The sequence below is a fragment of the Thamnophis elegans genome, chromosome 2, assembly GCF_009769535.1.
Source record: "Thamnophis elegans isolate rThaEle1 chromosome 2, rThaEle1.pri, whole genome shotgun sequence".
NCBI classification, from domain to species: Eukaryota; Metazoa; Chordata; class Lepidosauria; order Squamata; family Colubridae; genus Thamnophis; species Thamnophis elegans.
The window spans coordinates 104,615,881-104,636,844 of record NC_045542.1 but is presented as its reverse complement, the minus strand read 5'-3'; the positions used below and the strand labels follow the sequence as shown (position 1 = coordinate 104,636,844).

The 20,964-nt window shown below is 39.0% G+C and overlaps 1 protein-coding gene across 1 annotated transcript in view; it reads right to left on the bottom strand.

Annotated features, from left to right (window-relative positions):
- Positions 1 to 1,975: 1,975 nt before the first annotated feature.
- Positions 1,976 to 20,964, bottom strand: part of SEMA3G (semaphorin 3G) — a 54,737-nt gene continuing 35,748 nt past the window's right edge. Inside the window, exons 8-16 of the mRNA XM_032239082.1 lie at positions 18,232 to 18,346; positions 17,417 to 17,486; positions 16,946 to 17,090; positions 16,400 to 16,631; positions 14,919 to 15,010; positions 13,692 to 13,733; positions 9,254 to 9,479; positions 8,354 to 8,493; positions 1,976 to 3,828 (exon numbers count right to left, since the gene is read on the bottom strand). Coding sequence (XP_032094973.1) covers positions 3,343 to 3,828; positions 8,354 to 8,493; positions 9,254 to 9,479; positions 13,692 to 13,733; positions 14,919 to 15,010; positions 16,400 to 16,631; positions 16,946 to 17,090; positions 17,417 to 17,486; positions 18,232 to 18,346 — 1,548 coding nt within the window. The 3' untranslated portion in view covers positions 1,976 to 3,342. The remainder of the gene's footprint in view (positions 3,829 to 8,353; positions 8,494 to 9,253; positions 9,480 to 13,691; positions 13,734 to 14,918; positions 15,011 to 16,399; positions 16,632 to 16,945; positions 17,091 to 17,416; positions 17,487 to 18,231; positions 18,347 to 20,964) is intronic.

Sequence of the window (20,964 nt, the reverse complement as noted above, 5' to 3'; positions counted from 1 at the left end):
TGCGTTTGTGGTGCAATCAGACCTTGCGTGTGTTGAAGTTGTTTTAACGCAAATCAAAGATTCCTTTTAAAAAACAAGTTTACATCATATTCTTATGCATGCCAGTGCTGTGTGTGAGGTAATTTAAGGTGGTTCTGACAAGTGTCGTCGGCATCTTCATATCCGATCACATGGGTGGCAAGCCACTCCCACAAAGGAGGCCACACCCACAGAGTAGGTTCGAACAATTTTTGAAACCCACCACTGCTAATATGGCAGGCATATCAATAACACATGTTTGAGGGAGCCAGCTAAAAACCTTCTTCAGAAGATTAAGGCTCTCATGTTGTTATCAGAGCTGGATAGTATATTTGAAAGTCCTTCTGATACTGCTTTTCCCCCTCACCCCGTAACATCTCTTTGCAAGAAAAAAACTTTCAAGAAGTTTAATATGAAAAGCAGCACTCAGCACTGGCAACCTGAGAGAGGTACAAAGATCTTGCAGACTAGGAGAGAATAGAAATTCATTCTACATGTTCCATCTGAACCAGCCTCTCCTTGTCTGATTAAAGTTCTTCCAGGCACCCTTGCTTTCACCCCCTCTCTTGCTCATTGAAGAAGCTGTCCCTATGGAAGCCAAGTGGCCAAGCCAAGTCAAGCCAGCCATGAAAGGCAGTGCCAAGTGACTAAGAGGGGTGTCTCTTCGCCAGCACAAAGTGGCCCATCCCAGCTTGACCATATACTCAGCATTGTTAGTGAAGTGACCTAGAACATGTCCATAGCAAGAGGAGTCAGAAAACGGAAATCTCTACATTTAAATTGGAATAAACATACATGTAGGCTCCCCTCATAGCAGTCTGGGGATGAGATGGACACGCCATCATTGGGAACACATTTTCTAATAGCACTTGGCAACTGTTAGCATCTTCATCTTCTAGTTAGAAAAATTTGAGGATGAGCTCATTGTCTCCATATGTACCCAATGGCCCCTGGACAAAAAATAACTCAGAATGCAGGTAATGGTGGTGGTGATGATGATGATAGCAGTTTTAAGATGAATTTGGAGTGGAAGCTTGAGAAGTTACCCCAACTGCATCTGCTGATCTGCTTTATAGGAATTCCTCTTTTCTTCCTATTACACTGCCTTTGCATACTTGCAAACATGGCAAATATTACTCAAATATTCACTTCGTTTATAGAAAGGTGGGTGCAGTGCCCCTGCAGTTTTTCCTTCTTTCTTTGATATGCATATAAATCCCACATGAATCATATTTCTTGAAGGATGAGAGTGCTTGCACATCTCAGAGTGCAAGTAAGTTTTTTTGCACATCTGCAATAAATCATCATCTGGAAGGAGTCCCAAAAGAACAATGATCTGCATCAGTATCTGTCCATTTGCTCTGGAACAGGTCTCCGGTATTGGCCAGTTTGTCTAGAAACTGGTCACCTAGTTTATACCTTCTAGCCAATTCACTAAGTTACAGCAACTTGAGCATTGTTTTCTGCACTCTAGATCAGTTGTTCTCAACCTGGTCCATCGGGGGACCATCCCATAGATCTAGGGGGCCTCGTTCTCTTGCTGCTGCTACGCATTGCATATTTTTGTATATTTTTTGAAAAATTGTTTGCAATTACGTCTGCATAGAATTAACCTTTTTGGTAGCTACTACCAATGACTTTGTCTTAATGTTATAAAGACAATTACATTACACAATACAGTTCAGATTAATAAACAATGCAGATGGTAAAAATAGACAGCTAACAGTATCTTTGAAAGGGGTTGCAGAGGTAAATTATACTCACGAGGGGCCAACAACAGAAAAAAGGTTGAGAACACTTGCTCTAGACTAGTAAGAAATCAGTGCGCTACCTGGTAGCCATTTCAATGAGACATTTCAATCCCAGGGCCAACTTGTCCTGACTATTCATTATGTTGATGAAAGTCAAGAAGCAGGTGTAAAATTATCCCCCAAGTCAGAGCTTGCTATGCAAGATTTTAATTTATTTGTTGAACAAACTGCTAGTTTTCACTTAGCTGTCAATCTTTAAAACAAAGGAATTGATACAAGTCCATGAAAGGCAAGGCTTATTTAGGCCAAATGCTCATGTGGGCCTCCGGTGGTGGATAGTTGTACTGCCCAAGAGAAAGTAGCCAGCAATGAAATAATCAGAGGTAGTGCAGAGACAGAGTAAGATATTGGCAAGCAAAATATAGGAAGCCCAGGAATAGGCAAACGAAAGTACAGTACGTTGTGTGGCCAAGTTTAGCCTAGAGGTTCCTCTGCTGTTTGACAGAGGGATTGGGTATGTGTGTGTGTGTGTGGAAGAACAATTATAGTGGAAGGGGAGAGAGGCTGAGGAAAACAAAAGCTTAGCTACTTTTCTGCCATTCATTTCCCCACTGAAATCTCTGCTCAGTCTGAGAAAAACCTAGGGAGGTAACGGGAGCTGCATAAGGTTTTATTTTATTCTTTTGGTCTGGTCCATGTTACCCCTTAGGTTTCTGTTTATTTGTTTGCTTGTTTCTTTGTCAGGTTTAGTTTCGCCTCCACAACTGCTGGTTATTTGCAAGAGAATGCACGAGAAGGACACATGTGGCATAAATGAACATTAGGGTCAAATCACATCGTAAACGTAACTGGCCTTTTTAAAACTCATATGCAATCATGCCCAAAGAATTGACATTGCTTTTGACCTGTTGGACGTAACGAGAAAAAACATGAGGCTGGACGTGCTGTAACAATCTGCTTTGTGCCTCCAGGTACCATGGGTTAGGATTAGGGTTAACCCTAGAGTTAGGGTTCAACAGTCACACCCATACTCAGCATGTAGCATAGGGAGAATAGGTCACTGGAAGCAGCATCTGCTCCTTCAAAGGGGTGACTGTATTGCCTGTTATCTCCGGCTGATCCTTGTCACCTCCAGAAGAGCAAGGGTTATATACATATCTCCATTCTTCCCAGCTCCCCACTGTTTCATCTCAGTCTTGTAAGAGGAATGGGTGCCGCTGTTCCTTGGTTACTGGTAACAGTCTCCCAACCACATGGTTAGATCCTTACGGCTCCTTTTCTGAGTCATGTATCTCAGCCGTACGGAACATGAGGCTTCAGGGATGGTGGCATTTAACACACACACAATCATGAGTGAGGCCACCTCCACCCATTCTTAGACTTGATGCCGTGCGAGGTGTGATACAACTCACACCAGGGTTGTCAATACAGGACAGAAAAAAAAATACTTTGGTATTTGTTAAATCTCCAGCATTTTGACAGAAAGAAGGGATGTCAATAGGCTCAGTTGATCAGCAAGGGCAAAGGGGGCCTCCATCAGGGCAAGGACAGTTTTAGAAGGGTGGATTTTAATTCAGGGGATGCTTTTGCCAAGAGTTGCCTCCATGTCCCCTTCAATGGCCACCGCTTGCCTGGGCACCCGGTTTCTCTCACCGGGCTGCTTGCCTCGTCCTTTTTTGCCACCCTCCAGCAGGTTCTTGCTCTTTGGGAGTTTGCCTTTATGCCACAGTGGCCGATCTCCGCACCACACACGCTCACAGTACTCCTCCATTCTCTGCAGATTGGCATAGCCAATCAGATGCATGATGTCTTTGAACCACAATCGTTGTCCATGCAGCAGGCGGACTTGGCATGGAGACCGAGGCAGCTCCTCCTCCTGTTCCTTCTGGAAAATTTGTTCCAGCTGCTCGTTCTCAACCACTTCCAAAATGATTTTGGTGACAGTCTGTGTAAAGCCCTGCTCCTGAGACCTGCAGTAATAAGTTCCAGTATCCTGACGAAAGACTTTCCGAAATAACAATCCGTATTCTGTCTTCATGATCCGTTCATCTGTTTTCACCTGGAAGAGCCGGGGGGGGGGGGGGGGGGAGGAAATATATTAGGCAGTTTTCTAGAAATTCAGTTTGATTTAATCAAGATACTGCAGGATGTCAAGAAGTGGGTAGACTTTCCCACAAAAGTAGACTCAGTCTTTCTTAGGGACAAAAAACCCAAACAGATTTGTGAATATGCTATGATTCACATCTTTACTCACATATATTACAGTATGCTTGAACTGATGCAGCACTGTATGACAAAGTGATAACAGTACGGGTATGTTGTAGAAATTCCAGCAGTTTGAAATGCATCTTGCTTCACCCCATAAGTAGGCAAGGCAAAATAAAAAAGTAAATGCTTATTTCACGTAACTGATGTGACTCTGAGATTTTTATAATTGATTTTAAAAAAGTAGAATTACACTTGCTAAATACTGAAGATACTGGTAAAGAATGGACCCAGAGCCTAGAACATCCAGACAATCTGATAGATATAGAAAAGATTGCCCTTAAGATCAAAGCTGTTAACAAAAAAAAAGCTTCCACTTCATTTCCACTATTTCAACCACTTTTGTATTAGTGTTTCTGAAACATCCAGTCAGGCTTTACATTTTCCCCAAACCGTGCTGCTTATCCTGACCCAGAAGTCTTGTCTTTCCCTCAAATTGCCAGACTCCTTTGGTGGCTGGCAATTTTCAATAAATTAAAATCTTTCTCTAGTTTGGAAATGTCCTGATCTATAAAAATGTTCTAATTCCAATCCAATCCTTTCTCTGCCATTAGGTTGTGAATTCTTCAAGTGACTTACTCCTAGTTGTATGCTGGGTAATAATAGCAGTAGTACCTAGAACAGGGCTGTCAAACTCCTGGCCCATGGGCCGGATGCATCACATGCTGGCCACGCCCACACCCGGTTTAGCGAAGGGAGGGGGAAAGTCCCGATACATCACGTGATGCCGCTGTGACAACATGAGTTTGACCCCCTGGCCTAGAAGGAATTTTTCTAGGGAGATAGCAATCCCCAAAGCCACCCCAAAAGCCTACTTAAAATGCTAACAATGCTCAGCTACAAAACACTTTTGTTCAAGGCTCCATCTTGAAATGGCCTTCTCCTGCAAATACCTTCCACCTGCAAGAATCTATTCCAGCTGAGTTTCCTGACACAAGCCCCACCTTATAAAGGAAAACACCTCATACTGAAAAAAAATAAAAGCAGCAGATAGATGTACAACTTGTTAATTTCTTCCCTTCTTTTTAACGATTGACTTGTATTTATTGTTTTATACAAAGAACAAGGAGCGCAGCAGGAGCAGCACATTCCATTCATCTGTGTGGTCCTTCGGAAAGTTGAAGGGAGACATGGGAGGAGGTCTGACACCACTGCACCCTCAGGAGATACCAGCGCTGTCCTTATTAGCAAATGATGGTTTTGGACTGGAACTCAGCAGCTGTGTTTACTTATCAGTTCCCATCTTCTATATCCCAATTGCTCTCCAATCATTGTGTATTATCACTTCCCTTCCTGGGAATTACACTTGCCTGGGAAAAGAGGAGAAAGACCTCACACAGTAGGGGTGGGGGAGTTCCCTATTTTCAGTTTAGTTACGAATTTCTCACCACACTCCCTGAAATAGCAATTCCAAGAACCAAAAGTTTGGTGTAGTGGTTGAGGCCTACAAACCAGGAGACCATGAATTCTAGTCCCATTTTAGGCATGAAAGACAGCTGGGCCAGTCATTCTCAGTCAACCCATCTGATTGTGTTGTTGTTGAAGGAAAAAGAGGAGAAAAATGAAGCACTGGGTATCTTTGACGTCTTAAGTAACTTATAAAGTGATAACAGTGGGATAATTTACTAAATAATCTACATCAGGGCTGTCAAATTTACAGCCCATGGGCCAGATGTGTCACATGCTGCCCACATCTGGTTTAGTCACAATATGTCACGTAATGCCACTGTGACGACATGAGATTGGCACCCCTGATCTACATGGAGATAACTTCAGGAAGAAAACCCTCTCCTTGAAGGCTATTTGCCATTACAAATAAGTTTTTAATATAGAGTAGAATTCAGCACGAAGTAGTAAAGTATGTTATTTGCATTATGTAGAATAATTATTGGCCTTTTTATTTTAAATATTCATGGACTGTCCTTCACTTTGCTTGCATATTTCTATGGTTTCCACAGTACTGGCACATATTGTAAAGGCAACTTTATTAATAATTTTGTAATTTTTACTCAAGCTTCTATGTTGTGATTTGATATGCAAGTCTGCCTCTTTAAAAAACATTGTGATTATGGCAAAATAATTTGTGGGAAAATATCCCCCAAATCATCACACTTTTCTGGCAACAATGAAAGTTACAGATTTTTACTGAGAGCCACTCCCTAGTATATATGTATTCCAAACCACTGAAATCAGGCCTAAAGATTTAAGAAACCATAGCAGGGAGAAGCGAGGCTGTGCCATTATTCCAGAGACCTACTTCAAAATTAATTAATTGGAGAGTCTATGCCTCCTAAATTATTTTTTTTTCTATAAGGATGGTCCACCATTTGCACAGAAAGAATGTAAGTTTATCTTCCATGCTTTGAGCACAAGTAAAAATAGAGTTTTGGATTTAATAGTGAGGGATTAATATGTCATTTGCTGTGATTCAATATTATAAGAACTTGCTGAATAGTTCAGTCTTTTTTATTAAATATTTAATGAGTTCATCTTTCACTTGCACTTTTTGTGTATTTTTTAAAAAGAATTCCCAGTGGAAAAAAATATACACACATTTTAAACAATTATTTTGAAATTATTTTCAATCAAAGTATTTTCTGATATTTCACTGCCCTAAAATGTATACACTTTATCACCAAATCTATCACCAAATATTTCTTAGCTGAGAAATGCATCATAAAATTCAAAGAATAAAATCTAAAGGACATATCTTTCCTTGGTCACCTATGAATTTGCATCAAAATTAATTTATTTTTGAATATTCAAGCAATGGATAACAAAGTATCTTTATTAGGAGTTTAATAGAACCAGAATTCAGTGGATCTGAACATCAAAGCATGTCAGCAGAGAATGATACTTCTTGTGAGGTGTCATTCTGATCACCTCACAAGAAGATATCAAGATAGATAGAAAAACAAACCCACCCCTACCCTTCCTCAGTTGATCCTTGACCAGGACTTGTCCCTGAAGGTCCATTCCCAATGTCCAAACCTTTTGAGAATATTCCCATATACACACTCCTACAATGAACTCTGAATTAAGAGTTCTTCATTCCTCATCCTCTCTTATTTACTTCAACTGCTGTTGCTGGAATGTTTGTGTTAATATTCCTGAGGTCCCCAGTGTCTATTTTCTTGGTTTCTTCCAGCAGGAAGAAAAACGGGAATATTACTTTCTAGCCTTAAAGGCAATCAATCAATTTCCTTCTTAACTGCAGATGGAAAGTACCTCTTCTTAGTATACTCTCTAGCAACATCACAACAATAATCTTCCCAAACAATTTCTTCCCCCCAGAGGGCTTGCATGCCAAAGTAGTTCTTGACTGTAGTTCTTGACTGATGGTCAATTTACCAATGTCTGATCCCCAGCCATCTGCAAATTAACACTCTGGTTGCCATAGACTGCGGTTGCATCAGTAATCAATTCAGCTGTTTTAGCAAACTCACTGAATGCCTCCTTAAGGGGTTCAGGGTCAGTTAGTAAAGCCTTAAACAACTCACATACCCATATTATCAGAGCTGGAGTGTGGGGAACAGCTATAAAAATAACACTTGAAGGCCCACAACAGCTGTTTCATGTTATTTAAGCTGTATCCATCTTACATTCAGTAGGATCCATAAGAACTGTACTTCTTTCTCTCTGGACCACTGTCTTGGCAATGATGGCCATGAGTAGTTTATTGACAGAAGACATTCCAAGCTATTGTATTGCCTCCTTGAAAAGGAGGTACAAATTAAGAGAGGAAAATGCTTCATATTTAGCAGGCTCCGTTACATGATAATCTATTTTATTTTATTCAAGTCCAGATACAAACCACTTTTTCCCCTGGACCAGATTTTTAAAAAAAATCAGATTGAGGAATGAGAGGGAGGGCAGATCACATCCACCAGATGCAAGAGTAGCTCTGCCTTATGACTGGAAGAGGTTGAGGAGACCTTTCTTATTGGTTCCATCTTTGCTAACTAAGAACTCACATGTGCTTATAGCCTGAAGAGAAGGCAGTTTTATTCACAGACAGGGAACTTTTCCACAGAATGGGGAGGGGCACACTTGGCAGAGATCCTCAGCTTTTACAGCTGTATTGCAGACTGAAATTTAGTAAATAAAGATCTCCCAAACCCCCACAATATAACCAATATCTGTTGTAAGGAAACAGTCAAAGACAAAAAAAATGTAGTATTTATGCGATAGAAGCAGCAGGAACAATAATGTGCTAAGATGACATATATTTACACGAGAGAGCATATGTTTGTGTATATATAGAGGGAGAAGATATAAAGAAAATTGCCATTAAGAAAACAAAAGCAAGAGTGCCTCACCTCATCTCTTAGCTCCTCTGGAGATCTGCGTACAAACCATTGCACTGCAGCTTGGGGTGATTTTGGGATACACTCTAAGAAGGTACTGTTGTGCTCCGTCCCATACACCACCTTCTCCGCAATGCTGTCAAAGTCATCCACTACAAAAACACAAAAATTGAAGTTTTTAAGAAGAGATTGGACAACCATTTGTCTGAAATGGCACAGGGTTTCCTGCCTGAGCAGCGGGTTGAACTAGAAGATCTCCAAGGCCCCTTCAAACTCTGTCTATTCTATTCTTCTTTATTCTACTCTATTCTACTCTATTCTATTCTACTCTATTCTATTCTACCCTATCCTACCCTACCCTACCCTACCCTACACTACACTACTCTAAAGACCAATCATTTGGAAATCACCCATTTCCATAAAAGGGGTCACGATGATCCAGGATTGCTTCTGAACAGGTGAGAGGTAGGAAAGGGTTTGAAGCTTGGCCCAACCTGATGCTTTGCTATTTGGTAGAGAGAGATATTAATTTCCCATCCAAAACACTGAGTACTGAATCAGAATTGCCAGATGTTTGCAGGATTAATTCAAGATGCCAAAGACTCCAAGATCTCCTCTCTTTCCCAATATTCCAGTGAAGATGGTGGTGCTCTGTTTATGTTTTCATAAAATAAGTGCTGTCCAAAGCAAAACTTTGACCCATGTCCCTGTGGAAATGTCTGTTTCCATGTACAGAAAGGTCATTATTAATGGTAATACAGCAGACACCTTACCTATTTGTAACTGATCTTAATGCTGCTATGTTCACACTCTCTAGTGTACTTGAAATCCAAGGATATGGCAGGTACAGCTCCACAAAAGCCATCCCATTTTGCCCCACTGCTCTAAACACATATTCCCAAGTTCCTTCACCTGTTAGGTTTTGATCCAGGCACTGGTGCATAGGGTTTCCATTCTGGATGTCTTGCCTGCGAAAGCGACGTTTGCCCAATTCCTGGTATCTGGTGCAAGTGAGACCATCCCAGGCACAATATGGATCCCGTGCCAGGCAACATTCTGCACAGGCAGTCCCATAAGTCTCACACTGATGCAGTTTCACTTGGGCAACACCGATCCGTGAGCCCACATAAAGCATTTGCTGTCAAAGGAAGCCAAAGCAGGGTTAATCAGAGGAGTGCCAAATCACCTTGGAGCTGGTATTTTTGTGCTGGTGAATGGAATAAAGCACACAGTGAAATTGGTGGGCATTTTTTTTTGAACATGGAGCATTCACTCCACTCACTCACACTGATATTACCTGTTTGGGTAATGAAATGTCTGCAAGTAAATAACCATGCTCAGAGACCACCCAGGACTCCACAGTTCAGCTCTGAGTTACCGATATTCTCTTCTAGTGAGACATCTTTTGTCTCTATCAGAATTTCCTCTGCAGTTCTTCAGAAAAGAAAACTGGAGTTTAGCTTGCTAAAAGCACCTCCATATGAGGATTCTGATCCTACCTGAAGCCAACTCCAAACCTGCCTAATTTCAGGAGACCGGCTTGCCTGGAGAGTAGGCTGCCTTACTCCTAGTGGGGTTTTGGTTCAGTAAAATGGGGATACATGTGTAGTGTTTGCTGGAATGCTGCTGCTGAGTGGGGATTGTGAGGGAGTGGGGTAACCTCCTTGGCTCATTTCCTGGGCTCGTAAGCCTTCACTCTTTCCTTCCCCCATACCACTGAGGGTCATTTCCTACATCCTCAACTATGTGTTTATTTCCCTTTCTCGCTCCCACCCCTTCCATCCCAAAACTCTTACAGGTCCTGGAAGAAATGCCCTGCCAAAAACTAAACGGATATGCTTTTGTTCTAGATATGTTTTTAAATACAAAAAACAAATGATGTCTAGGTATCTAAATAATCTATTTCAACTTTTTATTTTTCAGTTCCACCCCTTGCTTTATCAAGTTCCCATAATAGTAACATAGACACTAGAAACAATGCACGTCACTTTTGTTATGAAACAGGGAACTAATTTTTTTTTTGCTCCTTTGGGACCCAAACAAAGTTAGGGAGCAATCCCGACCTGAACTATTTTTTCTAAACTACCCTACTGATCAGTGGAAAGGAAGATTGATATATTGAACTCAGGACTGATCAGCAAGAGAACCAATTAGCTGCTCAGAGTTTAAATATAGCTTCAAATGAACAACCAATCACATGACCAACTAACCAAACTGGCACACAAGACATTTATATGCTAAAGGAGAATAGGAGAAGAAAATCCTGATGCTGATGTTACCTAGTAGGGTAATGAAATGTTCAGAAACTAAATTGAAACAAGCTTGGAGAGAAAACCACTGCCAGATTCATGCTGATCTTTTACAGGTAAGATGGCAAATGCCACACCTGCCATCTTGGTATAGAAACAAGTGCAGAAGTGTCAAATTTCATGGGAACAATGCACTGGAAGGACTGTTCAGTCTCTTCCCCCCCCTCGCGCTATATTTTCCTGATCTAAATTGCCGTCTTCCTTTTTCTACTGAATTTGGTCCTCTGAGTGAAAATATTCGCAGCTGTGTCATCACCTTCTTGAGTTACAGCATTTGGAAGAGCAATAAAATAAATGGCTTTGGAATTCCCACAGCTTCCTGGATATGTTATGACATTATTTATGGCCATTCAGAATTGAAACTGATCGTATATACGTTCATGTCAAAGAAAACCTACTCGGTAACATCAGAGGTCTTAGAAGTCAAGACATACAGAAAGAAGCCACATTACATACACCTTGAGATAATCTGCAGTATCAAACTACAGTTAACATTTTTCACAGATCAGATTTAAAATAGAAATTCATGATTTAAATAATGATTTCACATTTCTAATTTGCATATCAATGACTGTTGGAGAATAATTGGGAAGTTGTCTGCTGTTTATAAAGCAGGGACATGTTTTCCCCAATGTAATGCCCGTTGAAATGGACTACACAACCTATGATTTACAAACAGGATTCCCAGTCTATCTGATATTATGGCTTCTGAATTCAACAGAGCTGGATAATGCTAAGATTGGAGGAAGGTAAATTATATTATGATGGTTCCCTGTTTGGGTATAAATGTTTGCTGTGAAGTCAGAGCTTCTTTTGGAAGAGGTATCTGAACTTTCCCTGGTTTCATTGGAACTTAATATCTTTATTGTATTTGTTTTACCCCTAACTTTCAACAACAAATCACCATAATCTACTGTAATCTAAAATCTGGGAGATGTTTTGTTGGACTTCAAGCACGGTGGTGATTGTAAGCTGTTTTCATCAACACCATATTCCCATAAAGCACCTATTCTTTTTTGTTCCTATTTTTTAACTTTTAGTTTAAACAATCAATATTTGGAATGGCAGTTTACTAATTTAGCATCCACATTGTCACATTACAGATCACATTATGGTTTCCTCATATGTCCTGGGTTGACAGAAAATGACTTATTATTGTTTATAAAATATAGTCCCCCCAGGTCCTGTAAAATGACAGTTTGCCATTCTGTTTCCTTAGCACATTCATCTTGTAGTTTTTTAGGTAAAACTCCTGGCCAAATTTTATGATGAACCACTTTACTGGTGAGAGGAGAGGTGTATAAATCAGGGGTGAAATTCAGCAGGTTCTGACAGGTTCTGCAAAACTGGTAGTGGAAATTTTGAGTAGTTCGGAGAAACGGCAAATACCACCTCTAGCTGGCCCCAGAGTGGGGTGGGAATGGAGATTTTGCAATATCCTTTCCCCAGAAGTGGGGAAGGAATGGACATTTCACAGTATCCTTCCCCTGCCATGCCCACCAAGCCTTGCCCATAGAACTGGTAGTAAAAAAAAAATGAATTTCACCACTGATATAAATAATTGTAAATAATGTAATTTTCACATGATAAATTATTCAAATATAAAACTGAGCATTCATGATTTAAGTGAGCAAAAAAATGTAATAGTTATTTTTGCTACTTGATTCTATATTTATCATATATACTGTATGAAAGATTCTAAAACAGAACTCTTTGTTTAGTTATACTATTCAGTTCATCAACGACATTTTCTCCATTTTTTCCACATGTGAATCTAAGGTGGAAAAATGTTAAAGCTGATACTTTTGCAAACTTTTGCAGCTCCCTTTTAATATGAAACAAAGGTGCTGTGTTTTAGTATCTATCACATTGCAGGAAGATTTTTCTCTTGAATGCATACTTATTACATATTAATAAGAACTCTTGTATTTAAATCTCCTTGCACTGTTCCTAAACCTCCATACAGAGTCTGATCCTGGTGATTGCCATTCAGTACTGTAACATTTGTAATTTAGATTATCATTAATTTCATCTGCTATAGAATTGCCTGAAGATATTTTTTTTCAAAAAATCATAAATTAATCATTAGTATTTTAGTCTGGTAACAATTTGACCTTCAGAGATTTTTCAAAATCTTTTTATCTTGATTTGTATTATTGTATCCATAATATTTTTGTTTTAGATATAAAACAAATCCAACTCCAAAATATCTTATTATTTTTTCCTTTTCTTTTCTAACTGTTTATATACATATTGACAGACTGCTTACTGTATTTTGCCAATATATTCTTGATTTCTATATCTAATTTATTTGTAGATGTTGAAGATTCATTTTCAATTATACCGATCTGGTTTATATATTCATAATTATCTAAATTACGTACTGATATTAATACTTTCATAGATTCCTATCTTATTATAAGTATATTGCCAAATATGAATAATTTCCTAATTTCTTTAAAAATTATAAAATGTGAAATAAATGTTATTTTGCTGCTTCATTGAAGGTTAATATAGGATTAAATGACATAAATGAGTGTAGGTTATATTATTATCTAATTTTATCTCTAATACATTGGTAATTGGACAGTCATAGTTCCCTATAACTAGATTAAGCCCTTAACATAATTTTCTACAGGCTTTTATACAGTGATTTTTGGGTTTTATATTTTTGAATAGCAATTTTTGTTCGAATTTTTGTTCCTGAGTTTGTATTTGCCATTTGTCCCAGCAGCAGGTTCTCTATGTCAAATCCATTTAAAGACTGCATTACATTCTGAAGGAATCTTGTTTGTTAATTAATTAATTATTACTTTTTTTTGTCCAATTTCCTTTAGCAAACATTTAAGACTTTTAAAATTCTTCTATAGCAATGCTGCAGGAAATTCAACCAATAGAATAAAAGATAAGTATTTTGGAAAAGTACAATTTGTTGGAGGGGTTGAAAGAATGAATGGCCATGCCTAACTTAAATATTATTTTGAGTTTTATAGTAAAAACACAAACGGATGATTTATTTTTAAAATTCATTTATTACTTACCCGTTTCACAGAAATTTCCATCTCAGTGATGGGGACTGGTACCTGGAGGACATGAAGACATGGTGGTTCAGCTAATGTATATCACCAGAATGACCCCCAACCCTATCCTATGACTCTATATTTATGTATTTTTAATAGTCACAGAAGGTCATTATTGTCCCAGCTATTTTCTCACAAAAACAAATGTGTGCACACAAATGGCAGTTGGACAAATCACTCATTTGAAAATTAAACTTTCAGTAAATCTGAAAATTAGGGCTAATGGAAGTATACAGCCATTCTCTTTCCCAGATTACTCAATAATTATAAGTATAAATAAGTATACTTTCTATGATCTTTTTCTCTTTTATCCTGAGAAAAACTGGATCAAACAGAATGGCAAATTCCAACAAGCAAGGCTCTTGCGCTATCTAAAAAACAGGGCAAGGTCCCATTATCCATGAAACTTCATTAGCCACATAGGAAACCAAGCCTAAAAGTAGGCTTAAATAATTACTGCAGTATTCATATTATGGCTACCTTTATCATAGCTCCTTTATGTAGTGTATGTATACGTACGTACGTACGTATATACATACATACATATCTGGATACATAAAATACAATTTTTCACTTTCCAAGATAGGCTTCTAATTAATAAAGATTTTTTTAAAAAAGAAATTGTTCAGGATGATGGCTGTCTTCATAAAACACCTTACAAACACGGAATTATATCGCTAAAAAGTAATCAGGCACAAAAGTGGTCCAAGGATGACTATTACCGCATATGAGGGGTGGGTTCCGGCCACCATTACTACCGGTTCGGCACCTGAAAATGTTTGCTCTGCACACGTGCACATTTGCACTTAAAACAATCTGCGCATGTGCACAACATTAAAAAAGGAACAAAAATTACATTTTTTCAATGAATATTGTTCTGCACATGTGCGGAACAGAAAATCAAGATGCCGCCACTGAGTATAGAACCGGTATAGTGATGTGTCTGCCGGAGTTACTACTTATTCAGCTGAACCAGACCAAATCGGGTAGGAACCCACCTCTGCCGTACAGGTGCCCATTGATATTGTAAAGCTTTGTCAGAGGAACACATGCAAATACTATGCAAGAAAACAGTGAAAGTCAAGCAATATGCAATATAATCCAAATTAGCAAGCCAGGGTTGCTCTTTTGCTGATCTATATATATGAGGCTCACATATATACTGCTTTTTTTTTTTTTTTACTGAACCTTAAACACTTGAAGTTCTTCCAAAACAACTTCTTCAACAGCAGCAAAATTTCCTCTTTGTAGGGCTATGACCTTCAATATGGAGCCAGCCTCTAAAAGGGAGGAAGAAGAGAAAGCGCAATGAAACAAGGCCATTCCTGAGGTCACCTAAAATCCTGGCAAAGCTGATTGGGGAATTTTTCAAAAGCTGCTCTTGAACAGCGGGTAGCCTAGAATCTGACTCCTAGTTTTACACTATGAAGTAAGTACACTATGCTACTAATACGTGATTTTGGATTTTTCCTTGCATCCCTGAATCATCTTTATTCTTTCTGTCCCTGAATCTTTTACATTTAAAAGCTATTGGGGGAAATGCTAATTTAAAAAGTATTTTTCAATGCTCAACTTTCCACCTTAAAAAAATGAAATGGTAATGTAACAATTTTTTTTCTCATTCTCTGACCTTGACTTAGAAAACATTTCTTGTAGCTTGCCAAGCTATTGTTTTTCTCACCATTGAATAGGGCCTACATTTTGAAATACAACAAGCAGATGGACACAATTTCTAAGAAAAAGCCTTAATGGAAGACAAATTTGAACACCTCTTCAACACAATACTGTAATTGGAGATTCCGTGAAGAAGTATTTTCCTTGAAGAAAATACATGTGTGACTTGCTCAAATCCATTCATCTACTTCACCATTTCTCTCCTCCTGAATAAGTAAAAATTGAAAATATTCTATTTTGCTGGTATAGGGCAAACTTCCTATAGTGCCAAAAAATGGCAAATCATTCAGAGTGCCTCATGGTGGTTACAATGTAGTTCTAACTGCTTCACAAATTGGTCCAAATGGCTCACTTCAGAGGGGAAATTCAGCAGGTTCTGACCGGTTCTGGAGAACCAGTAGCGGAAATTTTGAGTAGTTCGGAGAACCGGCAAATACCACCTCTGACTGGCATGACTGGCATGTGACTGGCATATTACATGTGTCTATGTTATTGTTTGCATTTCCCCCTCCCTGATTTTATGTGAGCCGCCCTGAGTCCCCTCAGGGAAAAGGGCGGCCTACAAATGTCAATAAAATCAAATCAAATCAAAATCAAACCAGAGTGTAGTGGGAATGGGGATTTTGCAGTATCTTCCCCCCAGGAGTGGGAATGGAATGGGGCTTTTGCAGTATCCTTCCCCTGTCATGCCCACCAAGCCATGCCCACAGAACCGGTAGTAAAAAAAAATTGATTTTCACCACTGGCTCACTTCTATTCTGAATTCAGCCAAACATGATGCACAGGCCACAACACATAGCTAAGTTTGGCTTGTCCATTTATCAGCATTTTACCCAAGACCCCTTGGGTCAGGATGTAGTCTGAAGATTTGAAAAGTCAGGAGATTATCTTCAAACTCACAAATGACAAGTAACTTCATATACGGCATCTGCAGCTTGGAAGAGAGATGTTCAGGTATTGCTGAACTCCAATTCATCACATGATGAATACTGTACCTGTGCCAATGAACATGACATCGTAATGCCCGTCCTCAGCTTCCACGCGGTCTACCACTAACTGCCGTAGGCGATGCTGCAGGTTGGTTTTCACCAGCACAGGCCGCCGTTGTAGCGGATACACAGATTTGCTCATCAGGGGGTGAGCACGTGCAAATTGCAGTACCTCATCTGGGTAGTCTTTGGTGGAGGAGTACTGACGACTTGGCTGATTGGTGGTTTTGCTGGGGCACTAGGAGAAAGGAAATAATTTTAGCAAATAGCTCTGTTAATATTATTTATTAGGAATGAAAGCCAACTCTTTCCCCCATTTCATTATGTTCCTTGATTCTTCCCATGCTTGCAAAATTTATTCCAGAAGTTGAGGAAATTGGTTTTTTTTTTTTGTCATTTCCACTGACATGAATAGTTCTGGCAGCTTTAGATAATCACACAAAACATCATTTTGCATGTCATTTTTAATTTCTTTGTTTTACGGCAAATTGCTCTTCCTATACATTGTTCCTTTCTTTTCAGGAAAATCATCAACTTTATTGTTATACTTACAACTCCTGGCCTTGGGTAAGGCACCTTGCCCTCATAAGCTGCCCATTGATGATCAGGACCATCTTTATGAGCAAATGGTCCATTAAAAACCTCCCAGATGTCTGCCATACGATAGACACAGATGGCGAAGCCTTGGAAGACATTGCTGTAATGAGAAAAAATTACTCAAATATTGCTTGTAACACAAGATTTAAATGTCACTGAGATTTGCTTGTTATCTCTCTAGGCTGCAATTCAGAAAGAAAAAAAGATTTTAGGTAAATAAATGTCTAGAAGATTACAGTTGTTTGGAAAAAATAATTCATACTGTATGGATCCTACTGAAGTTAACGGAAGAATTGGGAGAAAAGCAAACTACCATATGTTGGATATACAAAAAATTATAAACTTATTATTAAGGACATTTTTAAAAGATTCACTGTTAAAAGTAACTGAAGACAGAACTATAAGCTACAGATGGAAACATCTTACCTGATGGTGCTAAACAGTGCATAGACTTCAGGATTCTTGCCATCTTTAGCCCTCAGAAGAAAGACGTCCTCTGTTGAATAATGGATGATTGAATGAGTTCTGTAACCGTTCTGTCAATATACTCACTCTACACAAACGTTTTTCTAAGTGTTTTTTCTAATATCTTTGCTGGTTCAGGAATTTTGGGAGTGAAAGTCCACAAGTCGTTAAAGGACCACAGTTCCCCATCCCTGGCCTAGAAGATATTTGTGCTGTCCATTTTGTTTCACTGCTACTAATTCCTCTTAACTACCACTGCCCAATCTAAAAGAAAATTGCATGGCATCACACTCTAGCATAGGAACACAAACTTTTCCTGAAGTGAGAGTTGTGCTAGTCTGTGGGTGCTATGCTGGAGAAGAGGATCCATTCCAAAAGTTGGGCAGTTGGGCAGAGCCAAAATAAGACTACAACTGATTTCATTTGCATGTCATTAAGCATCATCGATATGATTACTCTTCATCCATGCATTTAATAATTTCCTCTTTCTCTTATACCAAAATTTATCATTTTTATTTGGAGGTTGCAGACACATTTGGGGGCGGGGATGCATAAGGCTGTTGATCTCAGATTATGAATTCCTAACACAAGCATTTATCATTGACTTTAAACTCCCAGTGATTTTTGATCAAGCACTGATCAAATCTCCACTGTCTTAGTTTTACGATTAGTATAGAATTAAATGTCCCTGGTCATTCTAACAACCCCATACTATAAATATAAATTCTTAATCCTCTACAAACCAACCAACTGTGATTATGGAATATAGGTCATACCCAGTTCATCAAAGTGTGTGTCAATGCCATCTGGTCCTGGGACGGAACACACAAGACGGGCTTTGTTGAAAGTGCTCCATTTGTTGACCAGCACTCGTTGTCCACCAGCATCATTCTGGTGAAGAAGAAAAATAAATATTGCTCAGAAATGAAAGCTCTCTGACAGAGTGGCACATAAATGTTTTTGAACCTTCTGAATTGGTAATATTTTGGCATAAATATGGCTTAAAACATGATCTTTCTCTACACAACTCCTGAAATAAGATCCTGAGGAGCTGGTTGAACAAACAAATAAAAAAAACATTACATTTGTTTATTTATTCATTGAAAGACTCTAGAAAGAGTGAAGAGAAGAGCCAACAAAGATGATTAAGGGACTGGAGACTAAAACATATGAAGAACGGTTGCAGGAACTGGGTATGTCTAGTTTAATGGAAAGAAGGACTAGGGGAGACATGATAGCAGTGTTCCAATATCTCAGGGGTTGCCACAAAGAAGCGGGAGTCAAACTATTCTCCAAGGCACCTGAGGGTAGAACAAGAAGTAATGGGTGGAAACTGATCAAGGAGAGGAGCAACTTAGAACTGAGGAGAAATTTCCTGACAGTTAGAATAATTAATCAGTGGAACAACTTGCCTCCAGAAGTTGTGAATGCTCCAACACTGAAGGTTTTTAAGAAGATGTTGGATAACCATTTGCCTGAAGGGGTATGATGTTTCCTGCCTAAACAGGGGGTTGGACTAGAAGACCTCCAAGGTCCCTTCCCACTCTGTTATTCTATTCTATTCTATTCTAAAGAAGTGACCCAAGGGTACTCTTAAACATGCTTTCCCTCCCCCCAAAAAAGCAACAGGACTGTATTTCCTTGAGGAGGAGGAAGAAGAAGACATTTCGCTACTCCTCCAAGAAGCTTCGTTGGTTCTGGCAGGATGGTGGGAGCTATAGAAGTATTAATTCTCACAGGATGGAGGTGGGGTGTTGAAAGGATCACATTTCTTTGCAGTCTTCTGGTTGTTAGCATTTTCCCTGAGAGTTCTTGAGGCAACTTGGGGGTTTATCTGCTCCCTCAGGGTCATCTGTATCAGAGTACAAATGGGAATGGAATTTTCTTGGAACTACTATCATGTATTTGAGCTTTCCCTAGGCAACATCTCTTTGTCCTGTCCCCCAAGGTCTTCCGCTTCTCCCCACTTCCTCATTAAGAAGGAGAGGAGCCATTGGTGGCTCCTTTTATACTTTAAATTAATTCCTACTTGGCCTTAGCCTATGGCCAGCTCTTGTCACAGTTCTGGGAGAGGTCAGGAGGTGGTAGTCCAGAAACAATCCTGTGTCATGGCTCAGATTTGGTGAACTCTTTTTCCTCCAGAAATTCACAGGCTGACAACCATTTTATTTGAATGGGCTTTGGAGAAGTGATTTGACTTTATTGGTTTTGAGATTTTATACTTTGTTTCATGGAGATAAGGAATTGGGCAGTACAGAAATGTATGTAATAAATGAAAAAAGAACAAACTTGGAGTGACAGACATTAAGAAGAATGGAAAGGAATTTTAAAACTAGATAGGAAAAAGGGGGAAATTTAAAAAAAAGAAAGACAAACATATACTGTATAATGTTAAAAGAAAAGGGACACTGATGTCTCATCTAACATTGTAAACTCTAATTCTACCCATAAGACCTGAGTTTTGATAATGCACATCCAAACAGACGTAACTTGTACTTATTCTACACACAATGTTACTATTAATTATTTTTTTTATAATTAAGTGCTCCCTTGAGAAACAGAATAATCCTTTCCCACACACACACACACTTAAAATGTTACACTCCAAGGAAAACACCGATAAGATTGATGTTAACAACCAACGTTATCATTTTGGGAAGTTGGTGGCAAGATTTTAAACTATATTTATTTCTCCCACCCCCAATAAACTTTAGACTTCTGACTAAAATAAATCTTGTTTCACCACAGGAAGCATAAAGAAGTAACAGTATACATACTAAAATTATTCTTTGCAACTAGAAAATGCAAAGAAAAATAATCCAACATCTCCAGAACCCCAGGAAAAACACAGAAAATCCTCATTCAGCCTATCCATGTAATGTGACCCTACCTAGTTTTCATCACTGCCCTGCTCAATGTGGTTTTCGTTCTCCCTCCCAAATATTCCCGCCCACAAAAGACACATGTCTCTTTTTCTCTGCCATAGATGAACCAAAATAGACTCCAACTATCTTCCCACAATTACGAGCACTACATTTCAGGTATTGTTCTATGACAACTGTTCCTTTTCCTTCACAAAAGCAGCCCTTACAAAATCCAGAAATCCCTCTGGAATTATTGTAGATTAATACTCTCGAGTGACTGCAGCAATTTAACCCAGCCATTGTGTGTGTGTTTTGACTGCCAAAGAGGCAAAAGGACAAAGCCACAGTCTTAACTAAGCAGGGTACTTAACTCCCCCTTCCCTGCCCTTGATTTATCTGTGCCCCTGCCAACTCTGCAAATCAAATTAGATCCCCATCCTGGATGCCTCTTAAACACAAAATCCCTCTTTGTAGAAAGACTGGTTAATCTAGCAAATAATTGCTTCATCTCTATGTTTTATTGTTTATTTGGAAGATTAGGACGAGAACAAGGAATTCACAGCCAGCAGAATTAGTCTATTTGCATGGAAATCTGCCATCTCCATTTCTCTCTAGTCCATTGTAGTACAGTGACTTTATGACTTG